This window comes from Acipenser ruthenus, chromosome 40, assembly GCF_902713425.1.
Source record: "Acipenser ruthenus chromosome 40, fAciRut3.2 maternal haplotype, whole genome shotgun sequence".
NCBI lineage: Eukaryota > Metazoa > Chordata > Actinopteri > Acipenseriformes > Acipenseridae > Acipenser > Acipenser ruthenus.
Genome location: NC_081228.1, coordinates 2,916,175 through 2,938,267, shown reverse-complemented (window position 1 = coordinate 2,938,267; position 22,093 = coordinate 2,916,175). Strand labels below are relative to the sequence as shown.

At 43.9% G+C, this 22,093-nt stretch overlaps 1 protein-coding gene across 3 annotated transcripts in view; it reads left to right on the top strand.

Moving 5' to 3' along the window:
• Positions 1–22,093, top strand: part of LOC117962903 (glutamate receptor ionotropic, kainate 4-like) — a 156,663-nt gene that overhangs the window by 103,184 nt on the left and 31,386 nt on the right. For all 3 annotated transcript variants that reach the window (XM_059010081.1, XM_059010080.1, XM_059010082.1), the window contains 4 exons: positions 7,546–7,599; positions 16,945–17,106; positions 17,858–18,010; positions 18,202–18,306. In XM_059010081.1, the coding sequence (XP_058866064.1) occupies positions 7,546–7,599; positions 16,945–17,106; positions 17,858–18,010; positions 18,202–18,306 (474 nt within the window). The remainder of the gene's footprint in view (positions 1–7,545; positions 7,600–16,944; positions 17,107–17,857; positions 18,011–18,201; positions 18,307–22,093) is intronic.

The following is a 22,093-nucleotide window of genomic DNA, read 5'->3' as shown; positions in this document are numbered from 1 at the left end:
TTGGGAATTCTGGGACTAAATCACAGAATTTGGGGAAGAAAATGTCCCTTATGTTTTTATATTTTTCACAGTGTGTCAGGAAGTGAATCTCTGTCTCGACCTCTCCTGTCTCACAGTGACCACAGTGCCTGTTCTCCCTGGCCAGCCAGGTTTGCCTCTGTCGGCCTTTTTCAATGGCCAGGTTGTGGTCACTGAGCCGGTATTTGGTCAGGATCTGCCTCTGCTTTGTGTTTCTGACAGTTACCAGGTATTCTGCCAGGGTGTAATTTCTATTTAGGGTCCGATAGCACTCTAGTTTGTTTTGTGTTTTAGTGTTTGTATCCCAATGGTCCAGATAGGAGTGTTTCAGGTGTTTTATAATTTGGTTGACACTAATTGGAATTGTTTTTGCAGTGCTGTCCTGAAGCTGACTGATGTCAGTGTTGCTCAGCTCAGTGAGCTTCAGGACCAGCTGGCTGAGGGGACTCTTTTCTGGGCTGAGCTCTTGGTATTGCAGGGCTTTATGATGGAGTGAGTTTGGGTCACTAGTTTTTAGATGAATCCAGTATTTTAATGCTCTTTTTTGGATGTTAATAATCAATGGATAAAGGCCTAATTCAGCCCTGCATGCATTGTTTGGTGTTTTTCTTTGTAATCTCATGATGTTTTTACAGAACTCTGCATGCAGGGTTTCTGTGGGGTGTTTGTCCCATTTTGTGTAGTCCTGGTTGGTGATTGGACCCCACACTTCACTGCCATAGAGAGCAATTGGCTGAATTACACTTTCAAAAATTTTGAGCCAAATTTTGACGGGGGGATTTATATTGTAGAGCCTCCTCTTTATGGCATAAAAAGCCCTGCGTGCTTTCTCCTTTAGTGCATTCACTGCCAGGTTAAAGCTCCCTGACGCACTGATGGTCAGACCCAGGTATGTGTAGCTGCTGGTGTGCTCTAGGGTGGTGTTACCTAGAGTGAAGTGGTACTTATTTCCCTGAGATCTGGCTTTCTTCTGGAATATCATGACTCTGGTCTTGTTCATGTTTACTGCCAGGGCCCAGGTCTGACAGTACTGCTCTAGCAGTGCCAGGCTCTGCTGCAGCCCCTGCTCTGTGGGTGACAGCAGGACCAGGTCATCTGCATAGAGCAGAAACTTGACTTCAGTGTCATGTAGAGTGAGGCCAGGGGCTGCAGACTGCTCCAACACTGTGGCCAGCTCATTGATATAGATGTTGAACAGTGTTGGGCTCAGACTGCAGCCCTGTCTCACCCCACGCCCTTGTGTGAAGAATTCTGTTCTTTTGTTGCCAATTTTCACACCACACTTATTTTCTGAGTACATCGATTTTATGATGTCATAGACTTTACCCCCTACACCACTTTGAAGAAGTTTAAGAAATAGTCCTTTATGCCAAATTGAATCAAATGCCTTTTTAAAGTCTATAAAGCAAGCGAATATTTTTCCTTTATTAGTTTGATGGACGTGTTTATTGATTAGGGTGTGTAGGGTGTAAACATGATCAGAAGTGCGGTGTTTTGGTAGAAATCCAATCTGACTCTTACTCAGGACACTGTGTTCGGTAAGGAAGGCCAGTATCCGGGTGTTAATGATACTGCAGAACACCTTCCCCAGATTACTGCTCACACAGATGCCCCGGTAGTTATTGGGGTCGAATTTGTCTCCACTTTTATATATGGGTGTTATAAGCCCTTGGTTCCAGGTCTCAGGGAAATACCCAGCTCTCAGTACAAGATTGAGGAGTTTGAGCAGGGCCTCCTGCAGCTTGGGGCTGCTGTGTTTGAGCATCTCAGCGTTGATGCTGTCAGGTCCACTTGCTTTTTTTGATTTGAGGGCCTTGAGTTTATCACTCAGCTCCTCCACCGTGATTGGGGTGTCGAGGGGGTTCTGATTGTCCTTAATACAGGATTCTAAATTTTTTAGTTTTTCACAAATGGCATTTTGAGTTTTTTGTTCTTTGTTTTGTATTTCTTTGTAAAGGTTTTCAAAATGTTTTTTCCAAATGTTTCCATTTTGGATGGCCAATTCTTCTTTTTTTGTTGAATTTAGGTTGTTCCAGGTTTCCCAAAAATGATTTTGGTTTATTGACTCCTCAATTTCGCTGAGTTGTTTATTAATATGGTCTTGTTTTTTATTTCTTAGAGTGTGTTTGTATTGATTCAGTGCCTCACAGTATCTGAGGCGTAAATCTGGGCTGTCTGGATCTTTATGTTTTTGATTGGATAGCTGTCTTAGTTTTTCCCTTCTAGTTTTACATTCTTCATCAAACCACTTTTCTTTGAATTTATTCTTTTGGTTGTTTTTCCGATTTACTATTTTTAATTTAGATTTTTCTGCTGCTTTTCTAAATATGTTATTCAAATCTTTTACAGCCAGAGTTACTCCTGTTTTTGTGTGTTGATACTGTGTGTTTTGAAATGTGTGTATTAGGGTTTCTATTTCATTGGTGCCAATTGCTTCTTTGTATATTTCTGTGCTGTTTGGAGCCCATCTGTAGGAATGGTTTAGATTGTACAGCTTACAGGGCTGTGTCTGTGTGTTGTTGATCTGCTCTGTTCTTTTTATGAACACAGTGATTTGGCTGTGATCTGACAGGGGGGTTTGTGGTCTGACAGTGAATGCATTAATAGAGGAGGGGTCCAGGTCAGTGATGGCATAGTCCACCACACTGTTACCAAGAGCTGAGCTGTATGTAAACCTACCTAAAGAGTCCCCTCTGATCCTGCCATTCATGATATAGAGGCCTAGGCCTTGACAGAGATTCAATAATTGTCTCCCATTTTTATTTACCACACTGTCATGGCTATCCCTGTTTGTAGTCATGTGCGTGTGGTACAGAGGGGATTGTCCGAATATGTGGCTGTTCCCCTGTGAGTTCATGAAGTCAGGCAGAGTGCCTGTTCTGGCATTAAAGTCACCGCAGAGCAGCACACTTCCCTGGGCCTGGAAGTGGCAGATCTCTGTCTGGAGATCATGGAAGGTGTCTTCCTTGTAATAAGGGGAGTCCGATGGGGGGATGTAGGCTGCACACAGGTAGATATCTGTTTGGCAGGTGACAATGCTATTACTCATTTTTAGCCACAGGTGGGTCTCTCCTGTTCTTATTGGTCTAATAGAGTCGGTGAGCTCCTCTCTGTACCACACAATGATCCCCCCTGAGTCTCTGCCACGTTTTACGTGTGAGTGTTTCAGGGAGGGCACTATAATCTCCCTGTAGCCTGAGGGACAGTGAGTGGACACATCAGCACGGCACCACGTCTCGTGGAGAATAATTATATCTATGTTATTTATATTTCTGATGAATTCAGGGTCTGTGCTCTTCAGCCCAAACACTGACGAACACAAACCCTGAATATTCCAGGAGCTAATTGTAAGCGATCTCATATTTATAATTTAAGCTATTTATAATTATTATCTAGAATAAAATATAATGTCAGAAACATTGAACATAAATCAGTAACATGTTTTACACTATTAAGTATTTTCTTATTATTTGTATTATTTTCTTATTCTAATTATTATTAGTTGTACATTTCTTTTCTAATACATTTAGAGTGGGGTGTACTTAGCTCATGATTTTGAAAATTAAGTTCAGGAGCTGCCGTATCTCCCCCATCTCAGAGCTGGCTAGGGTCCTTGGTTTGGAAGCAGCTGCTGCATAGCTGTGTTGCTGCTGCTCTGTCTGACTGCTGTGCTGGAGCTGCTGCTGTTCCTGGATCCCTCTGGGCTGGGCTCTGTTGGGCTGGGTCCCTCTGGGCTGGGCTCTGCTGGGCTGGGTCCCTCTGGGCTGGGCTCTGCTGGGCTGGGCTCTTCTGGTCTGTTGTAGTGTGTGCTGCCGGTGTCCAGGCTGCAGAGGCTGGTGTTCTTGGGGGGGTCTCCTCGTAAGCACAGGGCTGCGCTGTCCTTGGTGGTGGTCCGGTGTGCTCCTGTTTCGGGGGTGGCTGGCGGGGTCTCGGCCCATGGCAGTGTCCTTTAGGTTTTTGGCGAAGATCCTAACGCCTTCCTGGTCGAGGTGTACATGGTCGTACATGTGCAGCGTGCTCAGGGTGGGGTGGTGTGCCAAGTGGACATTAGGCAGAAGGGCACAGCCTCTGGAGATGTCACTGTTGATCCTCTGAATAGTGTGCTGGGGGACGTCCTCTCTGGGCAGCAGGGTGGAGATCACTATCTTCGCACCAGGGAACTCCTTTGTGGCCTTCTCCGCTACTCTCCTTACCGACTCGGCCACATCTTCCCCCTGAGAGCCCAGGTCGTTGGTGCCAGTGTGGATGATAATGTGCTCGGGGTCTCTCAGGGTCGACTGGCACAGGAGCTGGAGCGCCCTTTCTGTAGTTGGGCACCAGAATTTTGCTACCCGGCTGCTGGGGAAGAGTCTTCGCTGGTTCAAGTACTTCCCGTTGGAGTCGATAAGAATGGCTACCTTGGAGCTGTATATTTTATTAGCCTGTCTACTCGAGGGAGTCTGTGTCTCTGGGGCAGTGTGTGTGATGTGGGAGGGAGGGGCAGTGTGTGTGGTGGGGGAGTGGGGGGTAGTGTGTGTGGTGGGGGGGAGTGTCTCACTGTCGGGGTGTGCTGGGGGAGTGGGGTGTGTGTTTGGATCAGTGTGTGTGGTGGGGGAGTGGGGGGTAGTGTGTGTGGTGGGGGGGAGTGTCTCACTGTCGGGGTGTGCTGGGGGAGTGGGGTGTGTGTTTGGATCAGTGTGTGTGTGGGATGATGTGGTGTGTGTATCGGTGTCGGTGTCAGTCAGACAGGCCCTGCTTGCTGGAGCTCCTGTGTTCTTGGGCTGGCTGTGGTGTTGCTGTTCTGGGTGGGGGGGAGGAGGTGTGACTCTGAGTAGCTGCTCTCTCAGGCTCTGTATGCTCCTCTCTTTGCGCTGCAGCTCCTCTCTCAGCTTGGCCAGCTCGTTTCTCAGGGCCTCGTTGTCCTGCCGCAACTCTCCCATCTCAGCTCCCAGCTCCCTGATGGAAGCCCTGGCCTCGTTCCTCACCTGCCTCACCTCGTCTCTTATCTGCTGCACGAGGTCGTTCTCTGTCAGCGTGGTCAGGGTGAGCTCCTTGAATTCTGCAAACTCCACCTCCAGCAGTGAGAGGCATTCCTTCAAGTGCTGCACTGTGCTGGGCAGTCTGGGGGTGAGCGGGGGGGTGCGGGGGGCTGCAGTGGGGGAGCTGCAGGGGGCTGTGTCTGCAGTGTGGGGGCTGCAGGGGGCTGTGTCTGCGGTGTGGGGAGCTGGCTGCTGTTCTGGGTCTAGTACCTCTGGATTTTTTTTCTCCTTCTCAGCCAGTTCTTTTAGAGCCTGGAAATCTTTCTCGAATAGTTCTAGGCTGGCCTCAGTTCCCTGAATCATAATAGTGCCATTATAAAACACATTGATGCTGAGCCTTGTGCTGTCAGGGTCAGTTTCGTCTCCTATACGCAGTTGCCTTCCTTTGCAAATCCCTCCCAGCTTGATATTACTATGTGCTGTGCAGAGGGCTGTGTGCCAGGCAGTGGGGTGCTGTGTATAGAACAGCAGGTTGGTTTTGGTCCTCTTGCCCCCAGCCAGGCTGCAGTCTGTTATCAGTGTCTCTGGGGACTCCTTCATTAGCTTGTTCTTATACAGCTTCTTTGCCTTTGCACTGGTGACCTCATCAGGGTATCGGATTACACTGCTAGTCTGGCCCCTCCCACTCTGCAGGTCTAAATTGATACATTTATCCATTCCGACCAACTGCCAAAAACCAACCGGTTTCAGCTGCTTTCAGTGACTGAGAGTTTTTAGCTATTAGGTTTTAGTTAATTTGTTATATTAAAAAGGCTTACCTTTTATTTTCCTCTTCAGTTCTTTTCTTTTTCTTTCTTTCTGTTTATTTCAATTTGTCTGTTTCTTTCTATTTCTTTCTGTTTCTTTCTCTTTCTTTCTGTTTATTTCTCTTTCTTTCTGTTTCTTTCTGTTTCTTTCTTTCTTTCTCTTTCTTTCTTGTTTAATTTTCCTGGAGGTCTTATTTCTTTTCTTTTCCTCTTCAGTTCAGTTCTTTTCTTTTGCTTTCTTTCTATTTCTTTCTTTCTCTTTCTTTCTTTCTTTCTTTCTTTCTTTCTTTCTTGTTTAATTGTTTAATTTTTCCTGGATGTCTTATTTCTGTAGTAAAAGTTTTCCATTTGTTTTTTATTTGTTCTTACTGATTTATATTCTTAATTCTCACAATTAAATTTACTCTAGATTAACATTTTTTTAGTTTAAATTAAGAGCTCATCTTGCTGCTGCTGCCTCTCTCTCTCTCTCTCTCTCAGAACAAGGCAATTGGGCATCTGCCAACTTCCCACTATTCCTCCATTCATAAAAAAGGATGCAGGCATAGACTCAACAAATCTTTTTACTTCTATTATCTGTAGCTGTTTAGTTTGTATGAGAGCGAGTAGTTTATGAGAGGTTTTGCACACGCTTGTATTTTACTGCATGGATTTATTAAGGTGCTGTTCTGTGAAATGCAAATGAAACAATTATAAGATCTGGCTGGCAACACATCATTTATTGCATATGAAAATGCTTCCTTTTGGATTGTAAATACAATATGCAACAGAGGGTGGCAGACTGTTCCATCATATTTGCTGCACCACTGGATATTATAGGTAAAGTAGCACAGCCAAACTGATAGATACAACTGAGCAGGAAAAATAACTGACCGACACCTACAGTACATTAATACAGGCCAGCACTAATGCCTGTTTCATTTTTATAATGATGTTTTGTGCATTTCTGAAACTAAAGCCAACCCTGCCACATCAATACCACATAGCTCCCATAATGAACCAATAAGAGCAGAATTAACTTGAATTGATGGGAGCATTGATCTGTTTTGTTCCGCCTTGCAAACAAGACAGATTAGGCCAAAGCAAGCGGCAAGAGCTATTATGAAAAGTTAAATACTGAATGAATATCTATAATGTAGAAAATGAGCTGGGCTTTATCATGCATTGCCATGGCTTGAATGATGGTGCATTCATCCCATGGTCCCAGAATCTGTAATGTAAACAGTGGCAGATCTAATACCTCTCTGTATTTATTAAAGTGATTGTAATAAAATAGTTTTATAAATATGTCCCGCGCTCTTCCGTTTGCTATATATAGATCTCAGACGTGCAGTTGTGAAGGAAACACCACGTACTGTAGTTTCATTTTGAAACGTTCCCAAGATCTGACTCTGCTTGTTAAAATGTGTAATTTTCATCAAAATGTAAATGTCGCATTTTTAGATTTCAGTTCTGTCACGGAACACTTGTGAGGTCTTACTGACATGGAGTGATGCCGGTAAAAATAGGTTTAAAACGACACTGCAGATCCTTCAATAATTTAGACAAAATCCAGACCTCTGTAGAGCAGCATATGCTGAAACAGTTGGGGAGTAAATATTAAACATACTAAGCATATGGTGGCAGTACAAAGAATGTATTAAAAAAAAAACGAATCCTGAAAACTAGCTAGTAAACACGTTGCTTTGAACCGTGGGAACTCCCAGAGAGTGCAATTAAAAAGGGCTCCAGTAACTGTTTTTATTATTTGTGTTTCTCTGCAGGCTTCGGAGCTGGGGATGCTCTCCTTCTATTACACCTACATCTTCACCTCTCTGGTAAGGAGCTTTTAATGGATATTAATGACACTGGCAACGCTTTGCTTTAACCGTTCCATAGGAACGAAACTCCTGACCAGATGATTTAGAGCTCATTAATGGTGCATTAGTCACATGGTTTCGCCAGCCCTCGGCTCATTTAATATTTGTTCACCGTGTATCAGCGCATCGTTATAAATGCTTATTACTGATAGAAGCACAGTTGAATGCACACACATTACTGGGAGGTAATTGGGGCAGAGTAGGCGAGTGTTTGAAAGCCTAGTTATCTAACTGCTTCCTAATAAGGCTCGTAATTTAACACCAAATTCATTGGCAACGGTTCTTTGTTTTTACTTGTGTAGATCTTGCGATTGTTTGTTTAAAGTCAGAGCTGTAGTATACAACACATTACTGATAACCATGCTACATTTCCAACTTATAGTATACTGGAAGTTATACTGGCACCTAAAATTGATTGACTAATTTTGGATTGAATTGGAAGTTCCATATTTCAAAGTATCAGGTCAGGGTCAGGGTCAGGGCCAGGGTTAGGTTTAGGGTCAGAGTCAGGGTCAGGGCCAGGGTTAGGTTTAGGGTCAGAGTCAGGGTCGGGTCAGGGTCAGGGTCAGAGTCGGAGTCAGGGTCGGGGTTAGGTTTAGGGTCAGGGTCAGGGTCAGGTCGGGGTTAGGTTTAGGGTCAGAGTCAGGGTCAGGGTCAGAGTCGGAGTCAGGGTCGGGGTTAGGTTTAGGGTCAGGGTCAGGGTCAGGTCGGGGTTAGGTTTAAGTTCAGAGTCAGGGTCAGGGTCAGGGTCAGGGTCGGAGTCAGGGTCGGGGTTAGGTTTAGGGTCAGGGTCAGGGTCGGGGTCGGGGTTAGGTTTAGGGTCAGGGTCAGGGTCAGAGTCAGGGTCAGGGTTAGGTTTAGGTTTAGGGTCAAGGTCAGGGTCAGGGTCGGGGTCGGGGTCGGGGTCGGGGTTGGACTGAGGCCGTGCAGCATGTAAAGTTAAACTGTTCTTTATTTTTTACACATGCTTTCTTCTTCCCTGTGTCAGGCAGAAAGCTTTTGTTTGAGGTGCATTGCGCTGGCACTGTGTGGAGAGCCTTCCATACTCAGCATATTTAAGCCCCTGCTGTTACAGAGACAAATATGTATTCATCTGTGTTCTGCTATCTCAGAATAGCAATTGATGAATGAGCTGCCAGCCCATTTGCATTTATAATTAACTTTTCCTAAATGATAGCAAGTCAGTAGCCAAAGCAAGACGTGGGTACATACAGAGTTTGCATAGCTGATGTACAGCATTAAAACAGTAATGCCTGATTCAGATGGAATTACGAGATTACAAAGTGAAGGAGACTTTTAACAGCAAACAGGAATTCCATTATTAATGCTTTTAGATATTTAAAAAAAAAAATGTATTCTTGTTTTTAAAAAAAAAAAAAAACTCTTTCAAGTCTGCTGCTGTTTCTTAGCAGACGTCCTTATCCAGGTCGACTTACAATTGTTATAAGATATCACATTATTTTTAAATACAATTACCCATTTATAGAGTTGGGTTTTTACTGGAGCAATCTAGGTAAAGTACCTTGCTCAAGGGTACAGCAGCAGTGTCCCCCACTTGGGATTGAACCCACAACCTTCTGGTCAAGAGTCCAGAGCCCTAACCACTACTCCACACTGCTGCCCTATCTATAGCTATATATCTATATATCTATATATATATATCTATATGTGTCCCCTGCAATAGGAAGTCACCCCTCATGAAAGCAGTAACCACGGTAACTAGGGCTGTGCGGGGGTATTCCTACTCCTAATCACCTTTAAGTATTTATCGGCAGCGATTGAATAAATCCATTCATCAATGTGTTCATTTCAAAACAAGAAACGCTGTCCATCCCTAAACTTTACAGCTGCCTGCTGTGCGGAGTCTGTTTCCTAGACTGCAGCGCTGAAAGAGCAGGTGAGGAGAGGCCATGCTTCATCCAGAGGAGTTAGGTGTGAGAAAGGGGTAGACCTTCATTATGAAAGGGACAGATACAACAGCTCCCAAAGTCCTGTCACAAACAGTGAGACTCTCGCCTTGCTCTTGTTTACATTTTTGTACATTTCGTTTACAAAGCAGACATGTTATGGCAATTCCCTTTTTTCTTTTCTTTTTTGTACATTTTGATTTTGACACTAGCTTGTTTCCTCGACACTTGTCAGCTCCAGTCGGCCCCATCACTAAGCCTGTTGTCATGGCGTTACTAAGGGGAGCTTGCGGTGGGAACTAACACTCTCTCTCTCTCTCTCTCTCTCTCTCTCTCTCTCTCTCTCTCTCTCTCTCTCTCTCTCTCTCTCTCCCCCCATTCCCTTCTCCCTCTGTTGCTGTGACTTTACCCCTCTCTGCTCCCCCTCTTTCCCCTCTTTTATTCCCCCACTCTCACATTCCCCGTCTCCTCCCTCTCTCCCTCTTCTTCAAGGCCTCGTTCTCTCCCTGTCGTTCTCCCTGTATTTCCTGACACACTGTATCAGAATAATTTCAGACCATGCTTTCTTTGCCTGCGTCTGGGACTGTGAGTGTGAGAGTGTGATGACAGCTTGTCTGTATATGAGTGAGTGTTTTGACACGGAAGAACGTGAACTAATGAAACGTGAAAACAAACAGAGCTAATGTGAGTCAATGATCACTACACGTCCCAGACATATTGACACCTCCGTCATCTATCTCCTAATCTTCCTGTGTACCAAGCATAGCTATAGCAGACCGCAGAACTGTCAGCAATGTCAGCACACTGGGTTTAAAACAACGGCCCTTATTCACAAAACCTAACAGGATTATAGTAGCTAGTAAACTCAATCAGATTTTTTTTGTAATTTATTTTGTAACATTCTGCCTCCCACTGACAATTAAATCTCTAACTATAAAATACTTTATGATGATTTTCTGCTTAGTCTTAACTATTTAGAAATGTGTCTGTGAAAAACATATTTTTTTTAGCTCTCGTGAACAAGTCCTTTGTTTTGCTGGTTTTTATTTTCCACATTTTTTTTCCCCTTTGACTCGGGTAAAGCACTTTTTGCTTTGCCTCGTCACTTTCCGTTTACTTCCTGTGTTAAACGACCCTATCTGACCCTATTATCTGTCGCACATGAAGGATGTGAATAGGGAGAGGAAACCTATTACAGGTACACTTCGGAGTGATCGTTCCCCCAAGGGCTGACCTAGGATCAGGCTTACATGACAAGCACAACATGACATACATTAACTAATCTAATCACCACATCCCTGCAATTTGAAATAAGAAATTGTTTTACAGTTGCCTGCTCCTGATCAATGCAACCTTTACAAACTCCAATCAATCTTAATATATATATATATATATATATATATATATATATATATATATATATATATATATATATATATATATATAATATATATATATATATATATATATATATATATATATATATATACTTGTGAGAGACACTGAGATGCAAACAGGAAATCTTCAGGTCTGCAGGCAAGTGCATAACTGTTGGACTTCAAGGACAAGATCCTAGCTGTATAAGATTTAAGCCCCTTTATGGAATCTGATCCTGGATCTTCGACCCTGTATACCCTTCAATATTTGACCACAAGCACATCCACTTTAAATTCTACCAAGCACAGCTCTCCCCTTATAAAAGTTCCCCATAGTGAAAGCATAGCAACGTGTAATGAAGCACAGTGAAAGCATGGTAAAGCACAGGTAAGCATTGCAAACCCCAGAGAGGTACGGTAAAGCATATTAAGAAACACTGCAAATCATGGGGTGAACTATGGGGAAAGCATAGTATAACCATGGGGAAAACATAGGAAAACTGCAAAAACTACAGTGTAAATTTACTAGGGTAAACTCTTATAAGGGTCAGGGGAAGATGTATGTGTCATCATACTTCTAGTGTTGTAACCTGATAAATGGCAGCCTGTGTTGTTCATTGTATTCTTAACCAGCCTTGTTATACTGCCTCTTGCTATAGTGCTGGTTTGGGTACACGTCCGGCAGTTTGTGGTATAACATCCTCCCTTAAATCCTCCGATGCTACACTGAGATAGCATATTATGCTAACAGCAGCACACATTATCTCTGGAGTTACCTTCTTTTTTCTGTCTCTGTATATCTTTTTCTCTGACATTCACTACCAGACGGGAGTTATGCCCTCTGTACCCAGCACCGTTTTCACTGTGGCTGTAATAATATAGAAAAATCTTGCTCTTTAAACAAAAAAAAACCCTGTTGAGGTGCCACTAAATATGATAGCCAGGGTTAGAGAGGGGCTCTCCAGGGAACTCATTACTGCAGGGACTATCTTTAAATCTTCCTCACGGAAATATATCAGAGAATAGCCGCTGAAATACAGAGAAAGAGATCATAAGAAAAGGGTAAAAACAAGGAGAAATCTGTAGTGATAAAACATGTTAGCATGGCCAACAACAGGCCCACGCAGAGCACTGGCGCATTAATGTACGGCAGGTGTCAGGAGACAGCTCTCCTAACTGTCAGCTATTCAGGTTTAATGGGGACGGTTCAGGTTGACACTTTCGCTTGGGATTTTTTCAAGGACAGGACGAAAGGCATGCATGTACTCCTCTCTGCGAGCAGTGTGTTATAGGCTAGAGCTGAACAAGTTGTTAAAGGTTTATAACATTCGCAGTGAGATTGAGAAGGGTTAGAGATGTTGAATATATAGGATCCCAGTCTCCTGCCCTCCCCTCCCAGTATCTCTCTCCCAGTATCTCCACTGCTGAAGAAACCTGCAATGCATTCCTGTCACTGAGACGGTGTGGGAATGAAAGCAGTGTCTCCGGAGCTGCCGTACTGTCTTCATGGCGATGAGTCACCGAGGCAATCTCTTTTTCACCTTTGCCGCTGACTGGTTTGCAGTCTGTGAAGCGATGGCTCAGAAGGGAAGCCTTCATTTTCATTCACAGCTGCTGCCTCCCTGAATAATACATTCCCTCGGTCTGAGAGAGGCCTGATAGATTCTGGTGACTCTACAAAATGTGTCTGGGGTGCTTGTAGTTAGTTGAAGGTGAAAAGGGTTTTTATAAATATATATATGAATTGAGTGCTGCTTTGTAGTGAAAACTTGCAGAGAAATAATTGTTTACTCAGCATGTGCACAAAGCCAGAGTCTGGCTCCTCAAACATACCGAATTTGGTTGATTTTAGTCCAAACTCTGGAAGTACTGGGGACCATTCATTCATGTATGGATGTTCATATTTGTAATGTACGTACATGCCCATGCATGTATTTATTTATTTATTCATGTTCTTTCTTTAAGCCATTATTATCTTTATAACGCTTTCTCCAGCCTCCCAGTTTGGCACGCTAATGCACTGGCACACCTGCCTAATGTAGACAACGCGACAACTCTTTCCCGAAACAACCAAGACACACAGGGCACACTGCAGCACTGTAGTGATAATCATGAAAAGCTTGTGGAGGAAGCTGGCACGTGGAGATCAGATTAGATACTTAGATTCTTCAACCTGATCTGACAGCAGTTAGGTAACTACACAGCTGTAGGTGAGGCTGGAAGCATGTGGTGTTGTCTGTGTTTTATGGAGCACTGGTTTGGTTTGTTTGTCGTTTACAGGCCCCCTGGGTGTCGTACAGTGTCTTTTTTATGTGTTGCTCATTTAGCTCTGTTTTTGTTTTACTGATCTATTAAAGCGCAGTTTCAGAGCGATTATACAAGCCATCAAATTGGGCTTCCTGGAGAGGACGCGTTGGGACTTGCATAAATGAATATGGGAATCAGAGACTCGCAATGAGTCTCCAAGATGGGGCCTGGGCCCGTCAAAGCCATTGAGCGGGCTTGTGTTCTGGTGCCAGGGCTGGGGAATATTCTAGAAGTTACCGAACCAGAATTAACCCGCACAGAAGATTCAATTTCAGGTTTTATGAAGTCTGAAGTTGCTGCTTGTTCAGTTTAGAATTTTGAACTGTAACTGTCATGTTTTCTCCATTCAGAAAATAAACGTGCTTTTCAAAGTAAATAGCTTTGATCATCTAGCCCTTTGTAACTTTAGACAACAAAATGAAAAGCTTTTTATATTTTGTGAAAAGGACCTATTATGTACCTCAGAATTACTCCACAGATAAAACACACCAGCCATTTCTCAGGGAAAATGGACTTGGAATGTATGTAGTAATCTCACCTTCTAAGTCCATTATCGTACAAACCAAATCCATTACTGCAAAACATACTCACATTCCCAGCACACAGCTGCCGCTACCCTCCTCTGACACTGAATGCCAACGGGCAACAGCGACTCACAAGAAAATCATTCCACTGTAATTATACACACAGGCATTAAAGTCTATTGAGCTACCCTTTAGTCCTTGCTAATCCTAAATCTGTATCGATATACTGTATATTTAGAATGAAGCTCTCTAATACCAATTCATCACATAAATGACCACAGGCAGCACAAAGAACCTCGCCGCTGCACAGCCCCTTTGTTGCAGTCAATTAGCTCATGACAGTGGAATGGGATCCAGTCTCTAGCTAGTGTATGCAATATATAGGGCTGGGGTTTAGTGGAGAAACTCTGTGGAACTTCACAAGGGGAAGCGATTCCGAATGCTGAATGTCGCTTTACCCAGAATGTGCATCAGCCAGTCTGTTCTGATGGGCTCTGGCAGTTCTGTTTGTCAGGTTTCAATACTGCACCTGTGTTTGTGAATGCGATCGCCTCACCCAGTAAAGCTTCGGTCCCATCTGTTTTGGGACAAGTCTTATTACTAGATTCAATATTTTTCTCTTTCTCTGTATACTCAATAATACTGTACAACCTGTGAGAAAACTAAATTGATGACGCCGATGATGCAGAAGCTGAAACTACTGTCTACTTCACTGAGCGGTTGATATAATCACCTTTAACACCGCTGGGATAAACCGCAGCTGAATTTTTAGGGGCAATCCTGGGATAACCAAAAAGAGCTGGCTTATGCAATCCACAGTAACTCTTCCAGTCAAAAAGTCATCCTTGTCTTATCCTGGCAGTGTATTGGTTGATCCTGACCCCCTCTCTCTTCCCCCTCTCTCACTCTCTTTCTATTTCTCCCTCCCTCTCTCTATCTACCTCTCTCCCCCTGTTCCCCCTCACTCTCTTTCTCTTTCTCCCCCTCTTCCCCCTCTCCCTCTCTTTCTCCCTCCCTCTCTCTATCTACCTCTCTCCCCTCTCTTCCCCCTCTCACTCTCTTTCTCTTTCTCCCCCTCTCTGCTCCCTCTCACTCTCTTTCTCTTTCTCCCCCTCTTCCTCCTCTCACTCTCTTTCTCTTTCTCCCCCTCTCTGCTCCCTCTCACTCTCTTTCTCTTTCTCCCCCTCTTCCTCCTCTCACTCTCTTTCTCTTTCTCCCCCTCTCTTCCCCCTCTCACTCTCTTTCTCTTTCTCCCCCTCTCTTCCCCCTCTCACTCTCTTTCTCTTTCTCCCCCTCTTCCTCCTCTCACTCTCTTTCTCTTTCTCCCCCTCTCTTCCCCCTCTCACTCTCTTTCTCCCTCCCTCTCTCTCTCCCCCCTCTTCCCCCGCTCCTCTACTCCATGATGTTTTCATGATCGGAGCCTGTTCTCCATTGACATGTCACAATAAGAGTGCAGTTTGCAGCTGTCACTGAACGTTATATTTAATAGGAAGGCCCCAGCCGTTGCAGTTAATTCTGTCCCTTTCTGTTTATTTTTCATTTCCCTCATTGTGTTAGCACGCCGTTCCCCGCCAGGGAGGATTACTTCTTGTTTAAACAGCCTGTCAGCCCCCGGGGACGAGCAGCATATGGGGTGAGATTGAAGAGGATTTACCTGTTATTGTTTTACAGATAATAGAGCAAGGCTTGAACAGTTACTGATATACCAATTAAACGATAGCACCCGACACTGCGGGCAGTACCTGCTGCATAGCTGGCCACAAGTGAACTACTTAAGCACCAGGGGTATGGCATTGTTTGCCTGTGAATTAATGTGTTTGAAACTAAACGCATTTGAAAGCTTTAAAAACCGATTTCAAGAGCCTTAGCTTTGTTATGTGTTTACCAGCTGTATTGGGATAGTGGAAAGACTGGGATCCTATATATTCAACATCTCTAACCCATCTCATTCTCAATGTAAATGTTATAACGCTGGCTGAGACGAAGGCTGACTGGCTCTGAAGGCTGTGTTTGTTCAAGAATAATAAAGCTGTACGTTTAAAGTACCGCACACACTCATGCTATACTGAGGTATACATGAATTATTCACACAAGATCTGTTCTCTTGGGTTCATGGTGTCACCAGAACACCTCACTAAGATTAAAGCCTTATCATCTACAGTTGCGAGTGCATTGTCATTAGTGGTAGCAGGTAGTGGTAGTAGTGGTCGTAGTCTTCTTCTGTTTCTTATTAGCTTCTGAGATATGATATGAATTTGGTATGACTACGAACATACTGCTGCCTGCCTGCAATATGAAATACTTCTGATAATAGCCAAAGCTGTGTGCTCGAGTTTGAAGCCTGTTCTCTCTCTGCATACACAGAGAATGCAGGTTAGCTCTTCAAGCTGATTGCTATTACCTGATCTCTCCCGTGTGTCACACTGTGTTGTGGGGGCGTGCCTGTGTGCCTGGTCTCTGTTTAAACTAATGTGTGTTTGCTATTCAGGCTCAGTGGAAGGTAATCTCGTCCGACTCCGGTTTCCTCCAGACAGGTTTATCTCTTAGCTTCAGCTGTTTATCTGACAGAATTAGGGTCCGTTTGTTGAAATGCTAAAATGGGATTTGAAGCCCCCTTGACCCCAGACAGAGATAGCAGAAAAGTAATCATTTATTTGCTGCGCGGTGTTTAAATCTCCTGTCAGAGCTCTGATGTGTATGTGTCAGTATCAGAGTCCGAGGAACTTACAGACCTTAGAGAAATATCGAGACAAACCATTAAAGCCCTGTATACTCAAGGGGAGACATGAACGGGACACTGCATTGAAATATGATTGATCTGGTTTTCCTACATGTTCGTCATGAGATTCCCAAAAGACTGCCCCACACCAGAGCGTGCACCATTCATACCAGTGAGCTGTAAGGTATTAAATGGGCAGCAGGTGGTGTTTGTGTATATACTGAGTTCTGGGTTTGAAAGTGATTATCTCTCCACACGTAATGGAAAAGGGCAGATCACTGGTTCATCTAATGGTAACTGAAATAATAGTCTGTACCTGCTTACAACACTGTTTTTTAACACTGTGATCTATTTTGAAGCAAGTGCAATTTCTATAAAGAGGAAAAAATTCTGTTTAACAGTATTAAGCAATGGTATTGTAAGTAGTAGTGTTACTATGGTAACGTATTGTGTGTCTCCTCCCCCCTAAGGAGTTTCCTCTCCTCCAGTTGGAAGATCTGGCTGACGAGCGGGTGAACATTGTGGGGTTCTCTGTCTTCAACTGGACACACCCCTTCTTCCAGGACTTCGTTCTGAGCCTGAATCGATCCTGGCAGGAGAACTGTGACCACGCCCCCTTCGCTGGCCCGCCGGTGAGCTTTCAGTAGGCCAGTCCAGGACAGGGTTATTATCCAGGCTGGCCTTCACTATATACAGAGATAAAAGAGTCCAATACAGGAACTTTGTATTCTGGAATTCCTATACTGTGAATAAAGCTGGCCTTATAAAAGTTTACTGCCCATGGAAAAGCTCAGTAAGGTGTAATAAAGGATTGTAAAAGTATAGCAAAATCACAGCTAAACACATATTTGTCAAAGCATTGGAAAAGCATAGTAAACTGCAGTGGCACGGTGCAAATGTACCGTGTTAAAGTACTAAAAGGGATGGTTTGCAGGACATAAATATACATCTTTAGTGCCATGCGGGTCTCGCGTTTGAATTTGAATGGTTTCAGATCAATTTATTTTCAATGATATATAATAAATAGGAGCTGCATGGTAACACACATTATTTGTATATGATTTTCATATGAAAATAATGAATTCATATGGCCAGCTTTTTCCGACCCTTCTTTTACTGATGAAATGTGATGTGACATGCGCCAGCCTTTCAAGGTCACTGCTCTGAGTGCTAAGGTGCATGCCCTACTTTCATGGCTGCGCTGTGGTCTTTGGGGAAGGTGACTCAGGGACACCTGCCGCAACTAGACTATCACTATAAATATTTACACTCAGGTCACAGAGTGTCCCCGCTTGTCATATTGTGATAAAACCTGGTTTGAGAGTTCTTTACCTCAGTGGTTTTCATGGGCCGGTTGTGTGTAACTCCCCTTTCGTTCCCCAGCTTTCCTCGGCTCTGCTGTACGATGCAGTCTACGCTGTGGTGACCGCGGCACACCAGCTCAACAAGAGCCAGGAGATTGGAGTCAAGCAGCTCTCTTGCAAGTCATCCCAGATCTGGCAGCACGGGACCAGCCTAATGAACTACCTGAGGATGGTGAGGTGTCAGTGAACACCAGCTTCCTTCCTCCCTCCCTTCCATTCTCCCTCCATCCCTCCCTCTCTCCCCCTCTTTAATATGATTTATGTTTTGCCACAGTGGCCTGTGTCAATGTTAAATCTGTCTTCAGTATGGGGCGGATCGATGCTGATGTCATGACGTTGTTTCTACCTCTCTCTCCTGGATAGGTAGAATTGGAAGGTCTAACCGGCCACATCGAATTCAACAGCAAAGGCCAAAGGTCAAACTACGCCCTGCAGATAATGCAGAACACGAGAGAAGGGCTAAGGCAGGTAAAGTAACACACTTATTAATGGAGCAGAGCTGGCTGCCGTATTGGAGGATACATTGAGGATTGTGCTTGTAGTGAGTTAACAGCAGGCTGCAACAGTAGGCAGGTGGAATATCCCACGGCGTGGAACTTTAGTGTAAGGATCTATTTTCAAATCAGGGCTTTGTATATTAAGAGGGAACAGCATTCATTTTAATGACACATTTCAAGCGTAAAGCTTCATGTCATCTTACAACGTAATTATAAGATTTCACACCATTGCTAAACCTCTTATTATTAGTAGTTAATGCATACCTATTATTGTTAATCTAATATTTTATAACCCATTTATAGATGCATTGTAGATTGTTTATAACGGATCCTACCACAATGTATAATGGATTACAATGTGCATTGGTTATAAAATGTTCCCATTGGTGCACCATTCTACCAATGGCAGCCACCTCCCAAAGTATCTGCCCTTGTGCTGGCATCGCCCCTCACTGCTGGACTATTACATTTCCACAGTGGTGTCTGTCTGTCAGCCTTGCTGTGGAGGGTCACTTGGGCAGGACACTCAGTAATCTGTACACCTCTCTTGTTTATTGTATGAGCTCCAGTGAGAAGAGTGGCCCCTGGATTGTCCCGCTCATAGATAATTAAAAGGAGCATGCCCCCTTAAGTGGTGTAAAGACTCAGATATAAACCTTTCCCGTACACTTACCCCTCCCCACGAACCTCTCAAAATGTGATAAACGTGAGCTCTCACCACCTCTCCCTCCAGCACCGAAAGTAAACAAGTGACTCTTAACTCAGCTCCTGTGGAAAAAGGTTTCATTTTAAAAATTCAAAACCAGCGCTTGAGTGGGAATGTTTGCTAAGTGTGCTTCCTCGAGGTGCAAGAACGATTAACTTGACACGTACTGACAGTCTTGTTTCTGATTAGATTACAGTGATTCACTTATTCAATGATTTCCATTGGTAATCCTTTACAAGCACCGTTAAAATGGTTTTGCTGGGGGGCCAACTTTGCCCAGCAACAGAAGCTGAGAAAAAGTCTGGTCTAGTATCCATAGAAAGTCTTTAGAGGGCAGTCAGTTTGGTCTCTGGAATATTTCATATTTGAATGGAAGGTAATATTTGTCAAATGAATCTCTATAATGTGACGCTTTTACCTTTGGGGTTCTTGTGAATATATAAATTTAATTAAATAAAATCCACAATCACACACGCTTGACATTTATCAAGACGCCACGTCCAAATTTAAAGCAATTATTATCTCGTTTTCCTTGTCATGTAGGTGCTTTAAAATTGTTATTAAAGAAAAAAAAAATGCACTAAAGGGAGTGGGTTTTTCAGTTTCATTGTTTTAACATGCCCAGGTGAGGAATCAGAATGAATTTACTAATAAAGGCGAACACATTTTGTGGCGCAATATGTCTCAATTCCCAGAGGCATGGGGGTTGATATCGTGTGTGTGTGTGAGGATGGAAATGTCTCAATCATAGCGAGTCTAGTTCCAGATTGCTTATGTTCTCAGTCCTAGCGAAATGCCTGGACAGCAACCAGAAGGTTCTCAGTTCAATTCAATTTGGGTCTGTGGGTATAGAAACGAAAGGAGTGACAGCGCAAGCCGCTATGCTTGGCATGAGTTAGGTGTCTGGCAGGGCTGGCATGCTGATTGCTTGGCACTCGATCCGTATGGGATGTCAGTGCGAGGGGCGAGAGAAAGAGACTGGACGAAGGATGGCTGCAGCACTGCTACCCCAGCCAGGTGAATAGAGATGGGTGAGCTCTGAAGCAGATGCACCCAGACAAGAGCTAGGCCTCTGCTTGTTTTGTTACCTTTTCTAATGGCCGACTAGCATCCCTAGCTAGGCAGTGCATATCGTACACGTTTAGAGAAGATTTGTGAAAACTCAAGGCAGTTATTGTGTTCACCATGTAGACGGTGACAGACAGACAGACAGACAGACAGAGAGAGGGACAGACAGACAGAAAGAGGGACAGTCACTCATTTTGATTAGGACCCAAAAAATAGACTGCAAATTTGTCGCTTACCGACTAAAAGTCAACAGTGGACAATACCTACTGGGAATGGATGTTTTGTTTAATTGACTCCACCCAGCCTGCTGCAGCTGAATTCAAGTGCCTGAAGGCTTAAGAGAGCCAGGAGAATTTATTCAGAGCAACTCACTGATCTGTTTCTTGTTCATGCCTCTTCCTATTTCGTGTAATACTGTAATTTGGCAGGATTTGACTATTAATGTAGAATAGAATAGTTCTGTGATATCCTCCTTTGATATTCTAGTAGATAAATGTTCCAGTTCTGATCAACAATATCTTGTATTTTTGTTTTGGGGGGGGGGGGTCTCTTATGGAGATGTTCTCACTCTGTTCCTTTTCCAATCCATGGCTTGACTCTTTTAAGTACACCTGATGTTGTATCCAGTTGCAATTGTATTTGTGATATAAGCTGGACATGAACTCATATCACTTATAGCTGAAGCCAGGTTTGCCTCCAGAAGGGCCACCCAAGCACACCAGCAACACAATGTTCTATGTAAAGTGCATGCACTATATTAACATGTTTTGGGAACACAAACATGTGCCTAACACTAATGCTGGCCATATATTCATCAGCAGAAGCAAATATAACAGTATTTGATCACAAACTGCATTTTTGTATCTGGTACTACTCTGCATGTACATTATTGGTTTGTTTTAAGGATTCTTCTGGCCAGGCACACCAGTTAAAAAGATTTTGCATCTCGTAAATATTTTCTGGCATTGTGGTTGCCGGTGGTAACAGCTTACATCCGCACTGCTTCCCTGCCTGCCTCCCTGCCTCCCTGCCTCTCTCCCTGCCTGCCTGCCATGTCATGGGTAACAACCTCTCTAGCAGTACTGAGCACAGGCTTGTTTGGTTTTTAAAGGTGGGAAATGAAATCATCCCATTACAAGAGCTGCCAGGTCCCAGGCAGCAGCCGTGTTCTTTCAGTAAATTTACTGAGCTGCAAGCTCTGCACTGTCAGCTTAGCAGGAGACTCTGAACCCCAGGCTCTGTGTTGACCTCGCCTGCCCTGGTGTCACATCCTATAGAACCCCAATGGACAGGGCATGACTGCAGCAGCACCAGTTGTTTTTTTGTCGTTGCACAGAGCTATGGAGTTCCGCCCTGACATTAATGAGTGAATGAATGCGTTATGACGGGATGCTCGCTGAGTAAATGCTCCTAGAAACCTGCAAAGCTGTCTCTGGGTGAAGGTGTTATGTTTGTACAAATGTCTTTACTGTGCAGAGCAGGGGAGATTGCAGCGTGTCTTTGTCAGAACAGTGACTGCGGAGTGAGACAGACGGCTGTGTAACGCGTTCAGGTGAGAGAGTAATGTCGACTTGTCGTGGAGATCTCTCCCAGGTGGTTTCTTTGCACATCTGGAGAGCGCTCTGTTCATGGGCTTGCTTTTTGTAGAGGCTTCAGTACATGGAAATGACTGTATAAAGGTAAGAAGTAAAGTTGTTTGTATTCTATAGCTTTCATTTTTCTTCTGCCTCTGATCTCCCTAGAGCACGTTCAAGTGTTCTTGGGTCTACAGCTGAGATTTTATAAACTGCTTGACAACACTCAACCCAAGGGAACGAGAGAGGTAGGCTCAAGCAATGTTAATATTGTGGACACTCAGAATGTGCCAAATCAAGACACATTACAGTGAACTCATGGGACGATCTTGGAGGTAAGACAGTTCATTGACTTTCTGGGTCTGGTGTTAACAGGACAGGGGTTGACAGAAATGAAACCTAAGTCATTT